At 30.9% G+C, this 21,226-nt stretch overlaps 1 protein-coding gene across 1 annotated transcript in view; it reads right to left on the bottom strand.

Annotated features, from left to right (window-relative positions):
* The window catches only part of DENND4C (DENN domain containing 4C), a 133,361-nt gene that overhangs the window by 76,193 nt on the left and 35,942 nt on the right, over positions 1-21,226 (bottom strand). The window contains 5 exon segments of the mRNA XM_074281602.1: positions 3,924-3,990; positions 6,691-6,929; positions 12,286-12,455; positions 14,230-14,299; positions 15,032-15,284. Of these exon segments, the coding sequence (XP_074137703.1) occupies positions 3,924-3,990; positions 6,691-6,929; positions 12,286-12,455; positions 14,230-14,299; positions 15,032-15,284 (799 nt within the window).

Raw genomic sequence — 21,226 nt, 5'->3', positions numbered from 1 at the left:
ATCCTGAAAGACAAATTTAGAAAAGCACAAAGACCAAACATAATCTACTGGTGAAGAATATTATCACCAATTTCCAGACCAAGAAATGATAGAAATGTAGAATGAGATTTACATTTTTGGAATATGGAAATTTCTTTTGTTTGACTAGGCTTATTTGGTACAAAATTTTTCTTTATTTGTTATTTTGTAATGTTAAGGAAAAATAAAAGTAAAAGGGAGAGAAAATATATGCTTTGTCAATTTTTTAAATTAAAATTTAAAAACAAAATCAATGAAAATGTTAGAACGAGCACAAAGGAGAGTATAGAAATTCAAGAAAACAGGAGATGAAACAGGAAGTTATTAATAAAATGAACTTTTTAAAAGTAAAGACTAAAAAATTTGAAAAAAATTAGGAAAATTGATTTTTAAGAATTGAAAAATATTATCTTGTATAGCATGATAAATATGTATAAAAGAAATGCACATGTTAAAAATACACTGAATTACTTGCTGTCTAGGAGAGGGAGTGGAGAGAAGAAAGGGAGAAAAATTTAGAACACAAGGTTTTGCAAGGGTGAATGTTGAAAAGTTCTTTGCATATATTTTGAAAATAAAAGATTATTGTTTTTTTAAAAAATAGAAAAATATGTTAATATCTAAACAAAAAAAAATTCACAAAATATACAGAAAGAAATAATACAAAAATTCAGTACTGGAGAATCTGCAGATAAATAAGCATTCTAATTCAGTATTGGTAAAGTGATAACCATTTAGAACTAACAAGTAGAATATGGCTGTAAAGGGACATATTTTATTTAAATGAAGAAAATTTTAAAGGAAAGGTTGGAGAGCATCATTATCTAAAGAATATATACTTAAAGATGACAAAACACGGGAACAGTCTGTACTGGAGGAATTGTGGAATAGTAAGTACATATTAACATACTGTTATAGCTAGAGCTATGAAGTAGTACAAGCATTTTGTAAAGCAATTTGAATTATGCTAATAGTATGACTAAAATGTTCATTACATTTGAACTGGAAATGACACAACTGAATTTATATGCCTAAAGAAATCATTGGAAAATGGCTTAATATACAATAATATTTATAATAGCACTTTTTTTGGTAGAAATGGAAACAAAGTAAGTAGATACCAATCAGCTAGGGAACAGCTAAACAAACTGGCACATAAATGTAATAGCATTCTTTAAGGGGAAAAAATGAGAAATGTGTTAAATGCACAAAGATTTGCAAAGACCTATATGGACAGATGATGAATAAAGAGAACCAAGAAGACAATATACAATTAACTAAAGCAACATAAATGAAAAGAACCACACAAGAAAAAAAAAAAAAAATCAAAAAGTGAATGGAACAAAATTATAAAGCAGTCCTCAATAAAGACATATAAGAGGATACTCCTAACCCAATAGTTTGTGGAGGTGGGATGCCCACAGATGCTTTGCTTTTAGTGTTATCAGTTATGTGGATGGTTTTTGTCCTCTTTAAAACATACTATTTGATATGAAGGGAAGGATGTATTTGGAATAACTGTGATGATATAAGAAAAAGAAGACAGCAATAAAAATGAATTTTAAAAAAGAATTTAAAAATTTAAAGAATTTTTAAAAATTTTTTAAATATTTAAAAAATATTTTAAAATATTTATATGGTAAAATCCAACCTAAAGAGGGAGGCATGGTAGAAAGTATTTACATAAAAATCAATGGAGACTCAAAAATAAGAGATATTTTCCATTATAATATAGAAAAGACCATATGGCAAGAAAGAGCAAATATGCTAAGTAGTTGGGGGGGGGGGGGAATGACAGAGGAACAGTAGAAAATGAGAGATTTCAAGTATTTGGACATCTGTTGGAGTTCTTTATCTAAAGCACAGTAGCCAATAATTTCTTGACTGGCTTTAATGATTTCACACAATGGAGAAATCTGTCTGTTCTAAACCTGAGTTGGCACTATTTTATCAGAAAATTTATGAAACAGGAAATTTTTGTTTTTGTTTTATATATCACAATTAAATCTTATGTTGTAACAAAGAAAAACTGAAATTTTTAAAAGACATGGGGGCAATTAGGTAGAGTAGTAGCCAGGGCATTGGCCCTAGAATCAGTTCAAATCTACCCTCAAAAACTTACTGGATGATCTGGACAAGTCACTTAATCCTGATTGCCCACCCTTCACCAGTGTTTGGGGTGCTGAAGACCAGAATGAGAAAACTGATAGTGAAATGAATGTTTTACATCACCTAAGAGAGGTGACTAAATAAGCATAATGAGATACTATTGGACTTAGCCAACTTGTTTTTGCCATATCTGACTGCACACATTTGCTACAAAAGTTTTATTTTATCCCTCTTCCCCATATTCTCCACAAACACACCCACCCAATAAATAAATATACTAATAGAAAGAACAAAATCTAATTACCAAATACACACACACACACACACACACACACACACACACACACATATATATGCTATGATAACTTCTTTCTCAAGCACATATGCTATGATAACTTCTTTCTCAATGTAATTCTTACAGACAAAATAGTATGGATTAGATGATATTGTAATTAGGTAGCTTTGGAGTTAAAGAATAAACTTGCAATTTCAAAATAATCTATATCAGTGCTTTAGAGATCAATGATTGGTTCAAGGATTTTTAATATTTTTATAAATGACTTAGAAACATAGCTTAAATATTTACCAAATCTATAAATCACACAAAATTAGGCAGAATAGTCTATATAATGGATAGCAGTCAGAATCTCAAATTAGAATGCTGAACCAATTCTTTAAAAAAAAAAAAATTACTTTTAACAGTGAAAATGTGACAAGCCAAAAACTAATGTAATGTTAGGCTACATCTACATTAAGAGAGTAATTCTATCCAGGGCTTAAAGTGTTATACTTATTACACTCTACTCTGGTCAGTCTACTTCTCAACTACTGAATTTAATTTGGGATACCATATTTTACAGATTATGCATGTCCAGAAGAGTGTGACCAAGACAGTGAAAGGCATGAAAACTTCATGACAGGAGTTAAGAAATGAGGATATTCAACCTTGCTAAAAAAGAAATGTCATCAAATATCTAAAGGACTATCACATGAAGGGAATTAGACTTAATCTGCTTGGCTTAAAGTGGCAATATTTGAAGAAAAGGACAGAAGATGCAACATGGTAAATTTAGACTTCATAGATGGAAAATTATCTTAATTAGATCTAGCCAACGGGGAATAGAATTCCTCCAGAATGGTATCTACTCACTGGAGAACTTCATGTAAAGACTAAACAAGGTCACCTTGTAGAAGGCATTCTTGTTTAGATACCATTTGGATGAAACTTTCTCAGACATCCTTTCCAACCCAGATTCTGTGCCAGTATAATTCTATTTTATGGAAGTTATTTTGACATCAAGTATACACAGTCTTGTAGCATCTCAATTTTAATTAATATATTAAAATATATTATTCAAAATATATATTCAAGAAATCCTTGAAGAAGCACAGGATTTCTGACAGACCATGCATGACGTTTTTATAAGGGAAAGAGGAGAAAGAGAGAGGGAGAGAGGGGAACGGGAGAGAGAGAGAGAAAGAGAGAAAGAAAGAGAGAGAGAGAGAGAGACCCACACATACACACATATGAAATAGTCAAAATGAAAAGCTAAATTTAAACTTGTGTTTTTTAAAGATTTCTAAGAACTCACTTTACTTTCTGATTCTGGATGGTATCTAGTTATCTAGTCCTAATTTACACTTACAAAGTATGGAAAATAAGAAAAAAAAAAGAGTAAGGAAATGATGTAAAACATTATGATGCTTTACATATAATAAGGAAAAAAGAAAATTAACAGGGATCTATATTTCACACCACCATTCTCCACCCCTGTAATACACCCTTCTTTTATTACCTGAACAAGAATTCTTGGTCTTTGTGGCGATGGGAAGGGGATATTTTGCATAAAATGTGAAATGTGCCTGAAAAAAATTAAAAAATAAAAAAAAATTAAGATTTCCCCCTCATATTTAATTTAATTCCATTTAAACACAGTAAGTGTTAACCTTCACTTGTATTTAAGTTTCACTGCTTTAGGTGGAAACAAGAGTAATATTTGTTTCTTTTACCAATTTATTGTGAATAATTATGTAGTAAGATATACTTAAGGATAAGTACACAAAAATTGAAGGTTCTGTTATAAAAAGTTGCTTACTGTCCACCCAGTAGCCTACTTCCCTCAAATTTCAAAGGGTTCTTACTATAAATAAACTAATTTTAACTCATTCAAATTGATGAAACTTAGAAAAAGGACCCCTGCTAAATGAAGATTTTGTAAAGGTCAATAAAAAATTATGGCACCAAAGAATTGGAATATATTTTGGATCCTCTTACATAATTTATTTATAAAATAATTTATTTTAAGCTTTTATTCTAACACCCTACTTAACCTCTCCAAAAAAAAGAAAAGATGGCATGAATACAATGCTTTAAAGAACTAGATTCCTGGGTATTATCACAGGGGGTGACCGAAAGTACCTAAAATTCAGTGTGATTTAGTGAATTCCTCTAGGCAGAAGTCCTAGATTCTATCTTACTACTACAATCTGGCACTAACCACTGAACTTCTATCTCAATTTCTCAACTTATAAAAAGAGAATACTAAATTTTTAATAAAACATGTTTCTCATAACACAGCTATGAAATTATGGGAAAAAAGAAACTATAAAAATCCAATTCAAGGTTATCACTAATATCACTACTGGCAAGCAAGTTTCATTCTGTATAGTTATTTTACTACTACAAATACAAATTCACAATTTTTAAGAATCATAAGTTAATTATTTACTTGGGAATTCCCTGAATAATTATCAAGTTTTATTCCAAAGATATTATTATTGCCATAGCACTTTATTTCCATTTGAACATTATCAGGAGACTAAGTTTATTTTTTTTTCTTCTTTAAAACAGAACATGTATACTGTAACACTTGTAAAATGTATGGGAATGCCTGTCATCTAGGGGAGGGAGGGGAAAATTTGGAAAAATGAATACAAGGGATAATGTTATTAAAAAAAAAATTACTCATGCATATATACTGTCAAAAAATTTTTATAATTATAAAATTAAAAAAAAATAAATAAATAAATAAAACTGAACATAAAGCCAATTTTGGTTCCATAAAACACGCACCAAAATTCTTGGAACAGATTAAAATAATTCTGACAAGCAACCCAAACACATATGAAAATGTATATCCTAAGTATCAGGACAATTAAATTTTTTAGCAAAGGACACAGTACAGTACACTTATTAAACAAATTAAATTTAATAAGAAATGAGGACATGAAAATATACTTCCAAGTACTATTGTTAACATTATCTAAAAAAGGAATAATCTTTTAAATACTGATTTACTTTAAATTAAGAAATAATGACATTGGACTATAGAAGTGTAATACTGAAACTGAGACCACACACCTATCTCATTTTTGGGATAGCAAAGCTGACACTAGAGCATAAATGTAAGTGCTACTTTACTCATTTACTGTTACATTTTTATCTGATCTTGGAAGAGAAACTAAGATTCAAAGACTAGAGAATATAAATATAAAATTATTTTTATGACATTAACAGCTACAATAAATCCAAAGATACTTCTAGCATTTATGATGACACCTAAATTATATATAGTGCAAAAAAAAAAAAAAATACAAAGTGCTAAGATTAAGAAATGGGATTTAAAAAAAAAAAAACAAACAAAAGATGTTATACCTTTATATTTATTGTGAGTAAAAAGTTCTAAATTAAGGGAGCTTTGACTATAAATCATAGGTGAAATTTATAGAGTAGCCAATCCTATAAATTTAACCAAATTTGTTCAAATTTTAACTTTTCTCTACCTCTCCTAATATTAATACTCTCTATAAAATCTCAGAGTAAGAATTTTGTGTATTTTTCTGTAATGTAAATGATTCTGTTGATATTCTAAATTCTCTTTTGGATAAAATTTTCCCACTCATTAACCACCTTTAAATATCTGAAAATAACCCAATGGAAAATATACATTACAGAAGATACATTCTGAAGCACATAAAAATACAGGTAGATACATATATAGGGTCTTATTTTATAGATCTCTTCTTAGGCTTCACTACTTCTTTTCATGCCTTTTTTTTTTTTTTTTTTTTTTAAATCAAGATCTCAATAAGGGGAAAAGGGGAGAAATAAGCCTTCCCTTCATTTGAAGACCTGAATTCAACTACCACTTCTATTTAATATATATGTATTTACTTAATTAAATTGTTTATATTTATGTTATATATAAATATTACATATGTATGTATGTATAAATATACACACACACACATTTATATATATACATGTATAATATATCTTACATTTATATATATATATATATATATATATCTTACATTTATATATATATCTTGGGCAAGCCATTCAACTTTTATGGACCTCCAAAATCTCATCTATAAAAAAGGAATTTTGGAGAAATGACCACTAGAAGATATTCCTTTCAGTACTAAGTTAATGAGGTTGATGAACCTTGCTTGCTGTACTGAACATTTACAAAGAAATGTAAGTTTATACAGACATATACTTATACATAAGTTCCTGTTTTCAGTATCAGTTCTCTCAAAGACACTTGAAGATATTCTTACTTTTCAATGGGAAGAGGATGAGGTCCAGAAACTGAAAGTTTGTAGATAAACATGAGAAATTTTCTAAAAGCTTCAAAGAAAGGCCAGTGTGAGAGTAGACAAATGCATTTGTTTGAATTGATAGATTTGGGAACCACTCTTCTTTCCACAGGTGTCAAAAGGCCCAGTTGCAAAAGTTGCTTTTCTGTTAGCAGCTCCCGAGAATATGGCTCATAAAACTGAATAGCAGCACCATAGACCTAAAAGATAATTGAATATTTGTTCTAATAAACAGCATTCATTTTGAAGTTATTAACATAAGCTAGTGTTTTAAGGACCACGCCTAAGTATGAAAGGGCAGGTTGGTTTCTCAAGGGCTCCCACAGCTGTGAATCATAACAATCCTGAAAGAAATGTAAATCAGCCTTTACTGACACAGATGTTGCTTGTGGATTGGGAGTGAAATAAATTGGAGGCAAGAGGGAAGAGGCCAGAGGTCAAACAATGGAACTGCCTCTCAGTCTTCTTGTATCATCTTGTATCCAAAAAAGAATCCTCTCACATGAAGGGATTCTTCTGCTGGTCTGAGTTGGGTCCCCAGCAGCCACTGGCAGGTTGCTCCCATAACACTAGTATATTTCTTAAATGAACTTAATTTTAAATGACATTAATCTCTTACTGACTATTCTTTATATACTCTTCTGTATTTCTCATTCCACACTAATAATTTTTTTTAAAAATACAATTAACAAGCTGCTTTCCAAAAGATCAAAATTAAGTAAGGTAAAAATAACTTTCAAAAGATATATCCAGCTAATAGCTAATACCACCTTCTCACTGACTTTATTAAAAATTAATTTGAGTTTAGTACAAAGAAAATGCTGAATGCAGTAAGATTAAAAAACAAAACAAAACCCACATAAAGAATACTAACTTTTTAAAATTATATTTTAAAGAAAAATCTTTGATAAACCAAGACTTGTGCTTTTTTATGAAACTGTGATAAATGAATTCAAGTATATTAAATGCTTATTATATGCTAATCATTGTACTAAGTACTAAAAATACAAATTAGTAAAAAATTCTCCACTCTCAAAAAAAAAAAAAAATTCTCCACTCTCATAAAACTCACATTTCTAGAATTGTCTATTCATTGTTGAATCTCATTATTGAAAAAAGCCAAATTCATTACAGTTGATCATCACACAATATGTGTGCAATGTTCTCTTGGTTCTAATCACTTCACTCAACATCAGTTCATGTAAGTCTTTCCAGCCTTTTCTGAAATCAACCTGCTAATCATTTTACATAACAATAGTTTTCCATTACATTCATATACAATAACTTATTCAGCCATTCCCCAATTAATAGACTGGATCTCAACTTCTAATTGCTTGTCACTATAAAAAGGGCTGCTACGAACATTTTTGCACAAATGAGTCCTTTCTCTCTTATTATGACAAAATATCCAATGCTACCTCTAGTACACTATCATTATGATCATTTACTATAAGCTATTTACAAACATATCACTCCAATAACAAATAGATTAAATACAAACATGCAGAAGTAAATGATTCCAGTAATAACCAAGTGTCTGATAAAGAACTCACTAACAAAAACTAGAAAAAAAAGTCTGGCAGAAATAATTTACCAAGAGCAACTTAAAGTGGATACATGATTTACCAGAGTGATATATATATATATAAGCAAATTAGGGGAGCATGGAAATTTTTGCCTATCAGATCTATGGATAAGGGAAAATTTTTGACCAAAAAATAATGAGAGAGGCTTATGGAAGATATAACAGATAATTATGATTACATTAAATTAAAAAGGTTTTATTTCCAAAAACAAAACCAATAAAAATTTGAATGAAAGTAGGAAAGGGCAAAAAAAGTTTACAACACATTTCTCTTGATAAAGGGGTATCAAATATATGGGAAGAATCAAATTTATAAAAATAAGATCCATTTCCCAGTTGATAAAAGGTTAAAGGATATGAACAGGTAGTTTTTAGAGGAAATCAAAGCTATCGATAGTCATTTGAAAAAAAATCCTAAATCACTAATAATAAGAGAAGTATAAATTAAAACAACTCTGACGTACTCACATCCATTATTAATATGGCAGAAAATGAAAAGGAAAAATGCTGCAGAGGTTATATAAAAACCAATGCACTGTAGATCTGTAAACTGATCCAAACATTCTCCAGAATAATTTGGAACTATGTCCAAATTGTTATAAAATTATGTAAACCTTTTGACCCAGCAATACCACTACAAGGTCTATATCTCAAAGAGAATAAAGAAAAAAGGAAAAGATCTATATAAACAAGAATATTTATAGTAGCCCTTTTGTTGGAGTTGTAAAGAATTTCAAAAAGTTCCAAAGATTTGGAAATCGAGGGGATGTTGATCAATTGGGGAATGGCCAAACAAGTTGTGGTACATGACTATGATGGGATTACTATTGCACTTTTAAGAAATGATGATCAACTTTTTGTGGTGGCTAAGAACTGAAAATTGAAAGATGCTCATCAATTAGGGAATGGCTAGATAAGTTGTGTTATATGCTTTATAATGGAATATAACTATGCTCTAAGAAATGATAAGCAAAATTATTTCAGAAAAACCTGGAAAAACTTACGTGAAATGAGGCATAATTAAGTGAGTAGAACCAGGAGAATGTTATACACTGCAATAGAAATACCATTCAATGAAAAACTATGAATGACTTAGCTATTCTCAGTAATACAGTGATCGAAAACAATCAATGATGAAGCATATTATCCATCTCCAGAGAAAGAATTAATATTATTTGAATATAAACTGAAGCATGTTGTTTTTCACTTTCTTTCTTTCATGTTTCCTTCTTTTATTCAAGTCTTCCTGTACAAAATTATCAATTTGGAAATTTTTGCATAATAATACATATATAACCTACTTTTGATTACTTACCCTTTCAGGTATGGGAGAAGAGAAAGAATTTGGAACTCAAAATTTTGAATGAAATTGTTAATATAAAAAAATTAAGAAAAATAAATGAAGGACAAGTTGATTTCAGAAAAACCTGGGAAAATTTATATGAATTCAAAGTTAAGTGAACAGTATCAGGAGCATATTATACAGCAATTGTAATAATGGTAATATGAAACCTTAGCTATTTTGAACAAGACAATGAGCCAAGTCAATTTTTAAAAAATCATGATGAAAAATGCTATCCAGTCCCAGAGAAAACAAAGAGTATAGCTTAAACCATGATTTTTTTTTTTTTTACTTTATTTTTCTTTTTTGCAACATGGCTAATATGAAATGTTTTACATGATTTCACATGCACTGAAATGTGCCTTCTCAATAACTGGGAGACAGGAGAGAATTTGGAACTCAAAGAATTTATTTAAACAAGTAATAAAATAATTTTATTTTAAATTAAGAAAAAACCCAAAGACTTCAATGACCTATTTGTGTAATGGGTAATCCTAATAAGCAGCATCCACTTAAGTCTGGAAAATACACTTTCTTTACCCACTGGAAATTTTCTGGTGGATAGCTACATGTTAACTTTTTTGCATACAAAATATTATCTTCACATTCATATTAATAAGTAAAAGATTTATAAAAAAGTTCTCTGTTAACTCTCCTAAGTAACTGATTATGGTTTTAACTTACACATGGGAAATAGCTTGTAAGAGAAATGCCATTAAAGTAGCATTTTGACCTATTTAGTCTTACTATAAACTGAATGAGGTATTCTATATTTTGTATCAGGTAGTCAATTATGTGATTGTAAAAGATACAGTCTATTGTAGAAAAATGTCTTTTTCTTTTCAACATCATCAACAAACACTTCTATATACAAAGAACAGAAAAAAGGGCGATTGTATATGAAGTTGAATATCTATTGCACATTGATTATGATAATAAATGTAACATGACAGTAATAATACCATCCAGTTTCTTGGTATTCCTTATGAATATATTGGGATAATATTCTGCATTGTTTAAAACATTTCATTGACACTATTCTTTATTTTCTCTTTGAGAAATAGGCCATGGAAAGGCAGAGTAGACAGATAATACTATTATGATTGCCTAACTTTCTCCATCACACCAAATAAAAGTCTTTTCTTATATATAATAAAGTACATTAAACCAAAAATATGTTTGTCTCATTCTATATCTTGAACACTTGATAAGTTTGAGTCAGAAGTTTCAGTCAGGACTTGAACATTTCTATATAACACTGGAACATCAAAGTCAAACATCATATTATTATTCATAATTCAAGAATGTGACACTGAAATCTATTTAATTTCCAGAAGCAAATTTCAATTCTACTTATGTTCTAAGCTTTAATTTTCTGCAAATGTTTTAGCCCTGTTAAATCACAAATATCATTTTATAATAATTCTATTTTAAAATCATAAATTGGCAAACTTTATTAGAAAAATTATTAGAAAATGCAATAAATATCAGATAACTCTTATAAATAGCTCCTCTGGCAGCTTTGTTACGTTTTACACACTTGACATAAAATTCATTAGCCTCATTAGGGATCCAGGAAACAAATCTTATCATACTTCCTATATTTATATCCACCAGAATTAAAAATCCTCAAAAAATACTAAATATTTCTTCAACATAAAGAAGATCCAACTCACTTCCAGTTGATCAATGATGGACAGAAACAACTACACCCAGAGAAGGAACACTGGGAAGTGAATGTAAATTGTTAGCACTACTGTCTATCTACCCAGGTTACTTATACCTTCAGAATCTAATACTTAACGTGCAACAAGAAAATTGGATTTACACACATATATTTATTTTATCTAGGTTATACTGTAACACATGTAAAATGTATGGGAGTGCCTGTCATCTAGGGGAGGGAGGGGATAATTTGGAAAAATGATTACAGGGGATAATGTTATAAAAAAAAAAAAAAATTTACTCATGCATATATACTGTCAAAAAAAATTTTATAATAAAGTGACTTTGTTTTCAATAATAATAAAAAAATATTAAATATACAAACAAAGCAATTCACCCTAACAAATTCTAACAAATCAGCACCTTACTTTGGACACAAACGCTCAATATTTCATTGAAGGTTAAAATTTAAAATTTTTAACAACTACTTTAAATAAATAAATTAATTAAAATTAAAATTAAAAAAAAAAAAAAAAAAAAAGCAGATAAACTTGAAAGTCCAGCTTCTATATAGAGAGATGATTGATTTATAACTAGGTATCAATTAGCTACTAAGTCACAAAAGGGTTATATAATTTGTAAACAAAGATTGAGTATTCAAACTGATTTTAAAAAATAACACAGTACCTTGACATAAGCATCTGTGTGAAAAATGATGCTTTAAAGTGCTAATCTGGAAAGGTCTTTCTTTAGCTCTTGAAATATTTCCTGTGCATACTATTTGTATTAATAATGTAATAATGTTAAGTCAATCACCACATGATCAAATTAATACTTATTTTAAAATTAAATTAATTTCCCTATCTCAATAATAATCAGAAAGAAAAGAAAAAACAAAATAAATCAAATGAGATTTTGAAATAAAAAACTTTTTTATAGTAAAAATTGCTATTTTAATATGTACCTTTTCTGCTGAAGAAGCTGTTAGAACAAAAGTTGAAAAAATTGGAAGTGGGTATTTGGTTTGGGGATCCCAGCATTCAATAGTAGCTCCCATAGGAAGGCAGAAAAGAGGCACAGATTCTGAGAGTGGAAAAGATTCATAGTCTTCTTCAGGATATCTAAAAATTAACCCTTTAGGTGAAAAGGTAAAAGAAACATTTTAAATTATTAGTATTTTAAAAGGACATACAATTCAATTTAGGAAAAGCAAATCTATAACTTTAGACAAAGGTATGCATGAGAAATGTCAAAAATCAAATACCAAATTATCTTATAAAAATTAAGAAATCTGTCATTTATCCCATAAGTGTCATATTAATCATGAATAATAAAATTCAATAGCATAAACCTTTTTTTTTATTTTGATTACAGCCATCCAAAAAAAGGGAATTTGTTTAATTGTACATATTTACTACAAGAATTCTGTTTTTTTTTTAACAGAAGAAAGAAAAAAATTTAAATAAAATTAAATGTAAAAACAATAATAAATGCCTCATATACTATTCATTAAGACACTGGCCCAAAGAGCCAGTGAATTTTATAATAGCAGCTACATATTACTAAAGGGAAGAATGGCAAGAAATATTTGCAAAGAGTTGCTACCTAGTTGAGTAGAAACCCACTTGGGTAGGGAGGACACTGAAAAAGTACTCTACCAGAAGCCAAAATAAATAAACTTTGTGAGATGCTCCTCTAAGTTCATCTGGGAAAACTTCAAACAGAAATTGTGTAAAAGTAAGGTCACCAAATATATAAAAGGCTTCAGAGTAGTCAGGGAAAAAAAACATTAAAAAGTGGCCATTTTCTCCTACACTGCCGGCTCACTAGCAACCTACAGCATATTTGTAATATGAAATCTCCTCACGAGGCCTTACATATTTAACAGTCAAGAGGTAGACTACAACTTGCTACTAACTCACCAAGTTTTTTTTCTGGCACTAAAAGTTTAAAAACATAGCACAAAAAGCCTAGATTCTCACGTGGTTTTGCTCTTAAAACTTGAATATGAATACTTTCACAAAGCAGACTTATGAATAAAAAAATTTTTAAATACAGTTTTTTAAAAGTGAAAGAAAGCTAATTAATAGTCAAGGTGAAGAGAGGAAAGGTTTAAGAATTAAAATAAAAATTATATCAATGAGTTCCTATTAATTATTATATGAATAATTTTTTTCCAATCATATGAACTAGTCTGATCTTTAATACCATTTTCCCAAAGAATCATGTATACTAAATTTTAATTTATATGGTTACTTCTTTTCACAATATGACAGTTTGGAATTTGTTCTATTTTACAACTGGATCATAATTATATTTTTTTATCTAATCTCATGATATCAGTGAGAAAGAGAAGTCATAAAAATCTTTTTAATCCATGACATTTCATTTTGAAGTTAATATAGCACTGAGAGATGTCTTGATTGCTTTTTGGTGGAAAAGTTCCTCAAGCCATTGTTCTTACCTCCACTCTCCCTCAACTCCACTCCAATCCTGGGTCAGTTTTTAATGGAAGAAAGAAAGTAAATCTACTTTTTATGGAAAATAAAAGTATAGCTACAAATCAAAGAAATAAATATAAGGGGTAAAAATATAGCTTGACCTCCAAAACAGGACAATAAACAATTCTCAATATGCACAGTAAAATATATTAATATATTTTAATTTAAGGAAGTAGGAAAAAACCAAGAATTTACATTCTTACTATTAAAGATCATTTTTTAAATAATATTTAAAGGAGAAAATATTTAATGTCCTGTGTAAAGACTTATTTTTAAGCATTTGAATATCAATTTTAAACCAAGATAATACAAAAGTTAATTTGATAAGTAAACATTCATCGCTCCTGCTGAGATATCAATGTATGCTAATAAACATGCTAACAGGGGACAATTTGAAAATAACTTACCAGCTTTATATGCTATTGAATTAGAAGCAGGTACAGACTTCTTGTAACACAGATACACATTGGAACCCCACTATAAAACATAAGCCAAATTTCACAAAATCAAATAGTTGAAAGACAAATTCAGAATTTATTATATGTTCAAGAAATTTTAATTAAAATGTCAAAGCATCAATTTAAAAATCACATACTTTATATGTATGTAAATACCTAGGACCAAACTTAAAGTAACAACACACAAAGGTGAAAATTCTGAGAGGAAAGTAAAAAAAAATTATGTAAATTCCAAATTCCTTCAAAATGCACAAATTTGAAGATAATAGGAATAAACACTTAAGATTAGAACCTTAAGGAATTAGTATAACAAGAGAGCACCCAAAGAAGAAAACACAAAGAGACTGGAATCAAAAATAAAAAGCTAAATTTGGAGAATAATATACAAATCACACTTATTCAGGCTGTGCTTATTAAATAATTGGCTGGCCTTCTGCCAAATCCATAACTTTCTTGTATTAACATTAATATACGATTACATATGCAATACAATTGAATGTATTGCATAAACATAAACACAATTACATAAACAATACAATGATCACATAATTAAGGTAATATAAGGAAGTATCAACAAGAAACAGACCCTTTCAAGTGGTAACAAACAAAAATGAAAAAACTTAAAAGCTGAATAAAAGATAAAGTAAAATCCAGGGAGAAGACTTTTTTTCCACTTTCAAATCTTCTAGTATTCTATCTCCCTTTTTTTTGGTCACAATAAAATTTGCAAATCAATCAAATTTTTTCTTACCATTCCGCAGTTTAAATTCTTGTCAACTTTGCAAAATGTATGAGGAGGAGTTTCTCCTTTACTAGTTACAATAACACAGATATCTGTTACAGCCAAGGAATTCTGAGGCCGTACTGGAGGCGCCCTTCGATAAGTGATGAAGATTCTTTGTGAATTTGTTGAACTATTGTTGACATTGGCACATCGACCATAAGGTGTGGCTTGTATCACTTCACAACCTGAAATAAGTCGTTCTTTCCCTTCATATAATACTCTGCAATATAAAAGGAGGAAATTATGTTTATCTTTTATTATTTGCCTACATACATACACCACAAGTTGCTTCTGAACTGAAATTGCAAAGTAAAACCAAGTATAATTATCTGGAATAATGGAATTTTGACTAATAATATCTTAAATGGAGCAGTTAGACAACCAAATAGATAGAGCATTGGCCCTAGAATTAGGAGGACCTGAGCTCAAAATCAGCCTTAGATACTTTTTTTCCCCCTGAGGCTGGGGTTAAGTGACTTGCCCAGGGTCACACAGCTAGGAAGTGTTAAGTGTCTGAGACCAAATTTGAACTCAGGTCCTCCTGAATTCAAGGCTGGTACTCTATCCACTTCGCCACCTAGCTGCCCCCTAGCCTTAGATACTTAACACTTACTAGCTGTGTGACCTGAACATCCCAAATGCCTCACAAAATAACAATATTTCAAATGCAAGGAAGTTTTTAAAGATAATAAAAAATGATTCAAAAGATTAACTTACAAATATTTTTGTATTCAACTGAACTTATAGCAGTAAAGTTAAAAACTATGCTCCCATGGGGGTGGAGATGAAAGAGAAAGGGAGGAACCCCTCTAGTTTCTGTCCTGAATTAATCCTATATCATTAGTTGCCCACTGGATATAGTCAAACAAAAGTACTATAAGCATCTCAAGCTCAAGTTACTAAAATGAAGCTCATTCTTTTCCTTACAACCTTTCCTTGCAACAACTTAACCCATTTCTCCTTCATGTTTCCTTTTTTCTATTTGCTCCTATTAAAAAACTTATTAGCTATAACTCTTCATTTTTCCTCTCATAATCAATAATCAATCTGTTGCCATGTCTTTCACAATAACACTTCACCCTTATTTACCTCTTCCCTCAAACAACTAAAACAGTTTCTGAAATGGACCCTCTGTTTTCAGCCTCTCTTCTCTAATATATCTTCCAGACATTCGTCAAATTGTCAATCTTCCTAAAAGCTCTCAAGCTTTTTGGGATCAAGATACTCTTTAAAATTATTGAAAACCCTCCATAAGGAACTTTATGCCTAGTGATATTTATCAAATTACAAAATTTTTAAATGGTAGTTAGGAAAATAGTTTTGACTTCATATTCCTTGAAAGGGTCTTAAGCATTCCCAGGGGGTCAATGAACCACACAATAATAACCACTGTCCTAAACCAAGTCACATAATGTATGTCACCACTCTCTAGCTCAAAACCTCTAGTGGCTCAAGGAGAAAAGTATATGCTGTAGAAGTTAACAATTAAAACCTTCACAATTTGATCATACTACAGGCTCATTACTGTACTTTCCAGCAAAAAATGGTATATCTGCTATTCCTCAAAATCAGCCTTCTATCTCCTACCTGGTGTCTTCTCAGAGGTTACCTGTCCTGACTGGAATAGTCCTTTTTTGTCTCCACCTGATACAATCCTTAGCTTCCTATTTTAAGGCTAAGTTGAAAGACGCTTTTTCTTCTATCAACTTATCTTAATGTTCCTGTGACATTATATTCTTTCCTTCTTCAAATTATATCAAAAGAATTTAACCAATTGTTAAATTGGCACTCACTTGTACCCAGTATTCAATAAACTCCAGTGGCTCCTTATCACCTCCAGGATCAAATACAAAATGATCTGTTTGGCATTCAAAGGCTCTCCTTCCCACTCTTCTTAAATCTTAATCCCCTTAAACCACACACACACACACACACACACACACACACACACTTACTTTAATTAATTTATTTAATGTTTTTCCTCAGTTACTTTTTTAACATTTGTTTTTAAAATTTTTGAATTTTAGGTTCTTTCCCTTGTACCTACCCACAATTAAGAAACCACATGTGAAGTTATGCAAAATATTTCCATAAAAGTCAAATTGTGAAAATAAAAACAGATCTCCTACCCTAATAAAAATAAAAACCCTCAAGAAAAATTGAGTTAAAAAATAAAGAGTAAGAGAAAGAATGCTTCGTTCTGTTTATACTCCTGTTTCTTCTAAGTATGAATAAGATTTTTTTTAATCATAAATTCTTTAGAGTAGCTGTGGATATGTACTACTAAAAATAACAAAGTCAGTTACAGCTGGTTATCCCAGAACATTGCTATTACTTTGTATACAGTATATTTCGCTTTATTCATGGAGGACTTTCCAGGTGTTTCCCTCCCCCCCCCCCAAGAGCCTCCTGCTCATCATTTCCCAAAAAGCAATATTCTACCAGAGAAACTTAGTTCAAAATAAAATTTTTTACACTAACTATTGTTATTTCCTCCCATTTATTCTCTCTTTTTTCACTCTGTCCCTCCTAAAAAGTGTTTTGCTACTACAGACCACTCCCTCCCCCAATATATCCTTCTCTTTTCACCTCCCTCCCTTTCTATATTCCATTTCCCTCCTATTTTCCTGCAAGGTAAGATAGATTTCTATATCCTAAATGAGTATGTACTCCACACATATTCTTTTTTTTTTTTTTTTCCCTGAGGCTGGGGTTAAGGGCCTTGCCCAGGGTCACACAGCTAGGAAGTGTTAAGTGTCTGAGACCACATTTGAACTCAGATCCTCCTGAATTCAGGGCTGGTGCTCTATCCACTGCGCCACCTAGCTACCCCCACACATATTCTTCAACCCAAGAACACTGGCCTCCTGAAGTTCCATGAACAAGATTGTCCATCTCTCAGCTTTCAACATTTTCAACTGTTTCCCACGCTTTGAACATTCTATACTTTCCCACTTCAGCTCTACTTCTTTCCTTCTCTGGCTTCTTTAAACCCAATTAAAATCTCTTCTTTTTTAATAACCCTTTCCCAAGTTCTCTTAATTCTTGTACATCTTGTATTTGAATTATTTGAATTTATACTGTGAATTTCTTTTTGAATCCTGATATTTATTTACATGTTGTCTCCTTTTAGATTGTCAGCTTCTTAAACCTTTTTACAAGCTTATCAGAACTTAACACAGTATCTAGAACATAGTTGGTACTTATTAAATGTTTTCTAACTTACGATGTACTATCTATGGAACCATGATCAAGTCATTTCACTCCTATATATTCATCTTTAAAATGTCAAGCTAAAAAAAACAAGCTTTTACTAAATAATTATTGCATTTTTAGGTTCTAAATCATTTTTGTAAATGTCTGTTACCATGCAATGCTTTTTAATTCTCACAAAGACTGAGAGATTAAGTACTACTGATAATAAACTATTATATAATCTGCTCATGATTACTTAAGTTCCAAACATTGAAATCAGGCTTTAAAGTCAGGTCTTTGCTTAAGTCAAATTCAAAGTTCTTCCCATTAAACTAGAGGTTTGTGTCATGGACCCTTTGGCTGCTTATTGATACCTACAAACTATTCTAGAAATTGTTTCTGACAATTTTTAGGTGAAGAAATTTAAACTATTTCTAGTCATATGAAAAGGTAATCCAAATCATTATTGATCAGAGAAATGCAAATTAAGACAACTCTGAGATAACACTACACACCCGTCAGATTGGCTAAAATGACAGAAAAAAAGAATGATCAATGTTGGAGGGAGTGTGGGAAAACTGGGACACTGATACATTGTTGGTGGAATTGTGAATACATCCAGCCATTCTGGAGAGCAATTTGGAACTATGCTCAAAAAGTTACCAAACTGTGCATACCGTATTACCCAGCAGTATTACTATTGGGCCTATATCCCAAAGAGATCTCAAAGGAGGGAGGGAAAGGGACCCACATGTGCAAAAATGTTTGTGGCAGCCCTCTTCACAGTAGCAAAAAAAGTGGAAACTGAGGGGATGCCCATCAGGTAGAGAACGATTGAATAAATTATGGTATATGAATGTTATAGAATATTATTGTTCTGTAAGAAATGATCAGGAGGATAATTCAGAGAGGCCTGGAGAGACTTACATGAACTGATGCTAAGTGAAATGAGCTGAACCAGGAGATCATTATATATGGCAACAAGACTACACAATGATCAATTCTGATGGATGTGGCTCTCCAACAATGAATTGATTCAGACCATTCCCAATTGTACAGTAATGAAGAGAGCCATCTACACCCAGGGAGAGGATTGTGGGAACTGACCACAACATAGCATTTTCACTCTTGTTTTCCTTCTCAGATTTTTTTTTTCCTTTTTTTTCCTTTCTAGATCAGATTTTTCTTCGGCAGCAAGATAACTATATGGATATGTATACATATATTGGATTTAACATATATCTTAACATGTATTAGACTACCTGCCATCTAAGGGAGGGGTTGGGAGAAAGGAGGGGAAAATTTGGAACAGAAGATTTTGCAAGGGTCAGTGTTGAAAAATTACCCATGCATATGTCTTGTAAATAAAAAGCTATAATAAAAAAATTCTTTTGCATATATAAAATAAAATATACAGAATCATAAGGAAAACCAATTATATAAAAATACACATAAAAATATTTAAAAAGTAGATTTAAAGAAGGCTCATTGTTAAGAACCCTGCATTAAAACTATGCAGTCTCTATAATAGATAGCTTATCTTTATAGAGTTTTCAAGTTAGTTTTAAGTAAAGCCTTAAAGCACTATATAAATAAGAGATTTTAAATTTTTACTTTTTAAAAAGAAATGTAGTAAAAACTACACTAATTTGCCCTGAGGTCAGTATATATTAGTGAAAAGTTTGTAAAAAGAGGAGGAAGAGGAAAAGGAAGAGAAGGGGGGAAGGAATGGATGAGAATGACCATCTGAACTTCATCTGCCCAGCTGAATGGCAAGAAGTCCAAATAGGACTTGAAGGAAAAGGATCTCTACTAGAGGAATCCTAAGACAGAGAATGGAGGTCTCAGTATATTGGGAACAGGAATCATCTCTATATTTTCTCAGATTTCAAAGTCTTCCTGGACTCCTGGAGTATCATGAGTCTCTTTTTACAAAGCACTTTTCTTTCAAGAACCCAAATAGCAGCAAATAATAATAATAATAATAATAATAACTACTCACATCCCTAAAATATTTTCAAATTTACAAAGGGTTAACAGCAAGTTTGAAAGACAACAGAGATTGTTAATCTTTCTGCAAAATCTGAAGACTATGGGCCCTTCCTTGGAATGTTTTTAATAGTATAAAATAAAATGATTGTAATAGAACATTAATGTGCTATAAGAAATGATGAGCAGGCCGATTTCAGAAAAAACAAGAAAGCCTCATATGAACTGATACAAAGTGAAATGAGGATAACCAGAAGAACATACACAGTAATAGCAAGACTATAATGATCAACCATGATCAATCTTCTCTGCAATAGAATGATTTAAGACAATTCCAAAGAACCGAGGATGAAAAATGTTATCTACCCCCCAAAGAACTGATGCAGTCTGCAGATTGAAGCATATTATTTTTCACTTCTTGTATTTTTAATCTTAGGGTTTTTTCCTTTTGGATATGTATCTCTTCTTTCAAAACATGATGAATATAATATACTTTGCATTATTAAACACATTTGGGGGATAAAGGGAAAAAGAAGATTTGGAACTCAAAATTGTTTAAAAATTAATATGTAAGAGAGAGAAAGCCAAAATGGCAAAGTGAAGTCAAGGACTCACTCAAGCCCTTCCTTAAAACTCCTCCAAATATCTTTAAATAAATGACTCAAATTTTTCCAGCCTAAGGTGGCTTAGAAGGTTGGCAGGAGGGATTTGTTTGCATCAGAGTGGGTCTGGAGCGCAATTACAGCACAAACCCCACCAGCACAGCTTGGGACTCAAAAAACCAGGAGCAGGCAGCAGAAGCTCTGAATCTGCAGCAGTAGCAGCTATCTCCAGACCCCCAACCCACAGATACCAAGGACAACTGGATAGGAAAATTTGGTGCACTGGGGTGTGAGGAGAGCACCAGCAAACCAAGATCAGGTGTTGGAAACCACTGAATCAACAGTAATGGCAACACACTGGAGATCTCAGTTCACA

Source organism: Sminthopsis crassicaudata, chromosome 1, assembly GCF_048593235.1.
Source record: "Sminthopsis crassicaudata isolate SCR6 chromosome 1, ASM4859323v1, whole genome shotgun sequence".
In the NCBI taxonomy this organism is placed as follows: domain Eukaryota; kingdom Metazoa; phylum Chordata; class Mammalia; order Dasyuromorphia; family Dasyuridae; genus Sminthopsis; species Sminthopsis crassicaudata.
The sequence above is the reverse complement of the archived record's forward strand: the minus strand, read 5'-3'. Positions and strand labels throughout refer to the sequence as shown.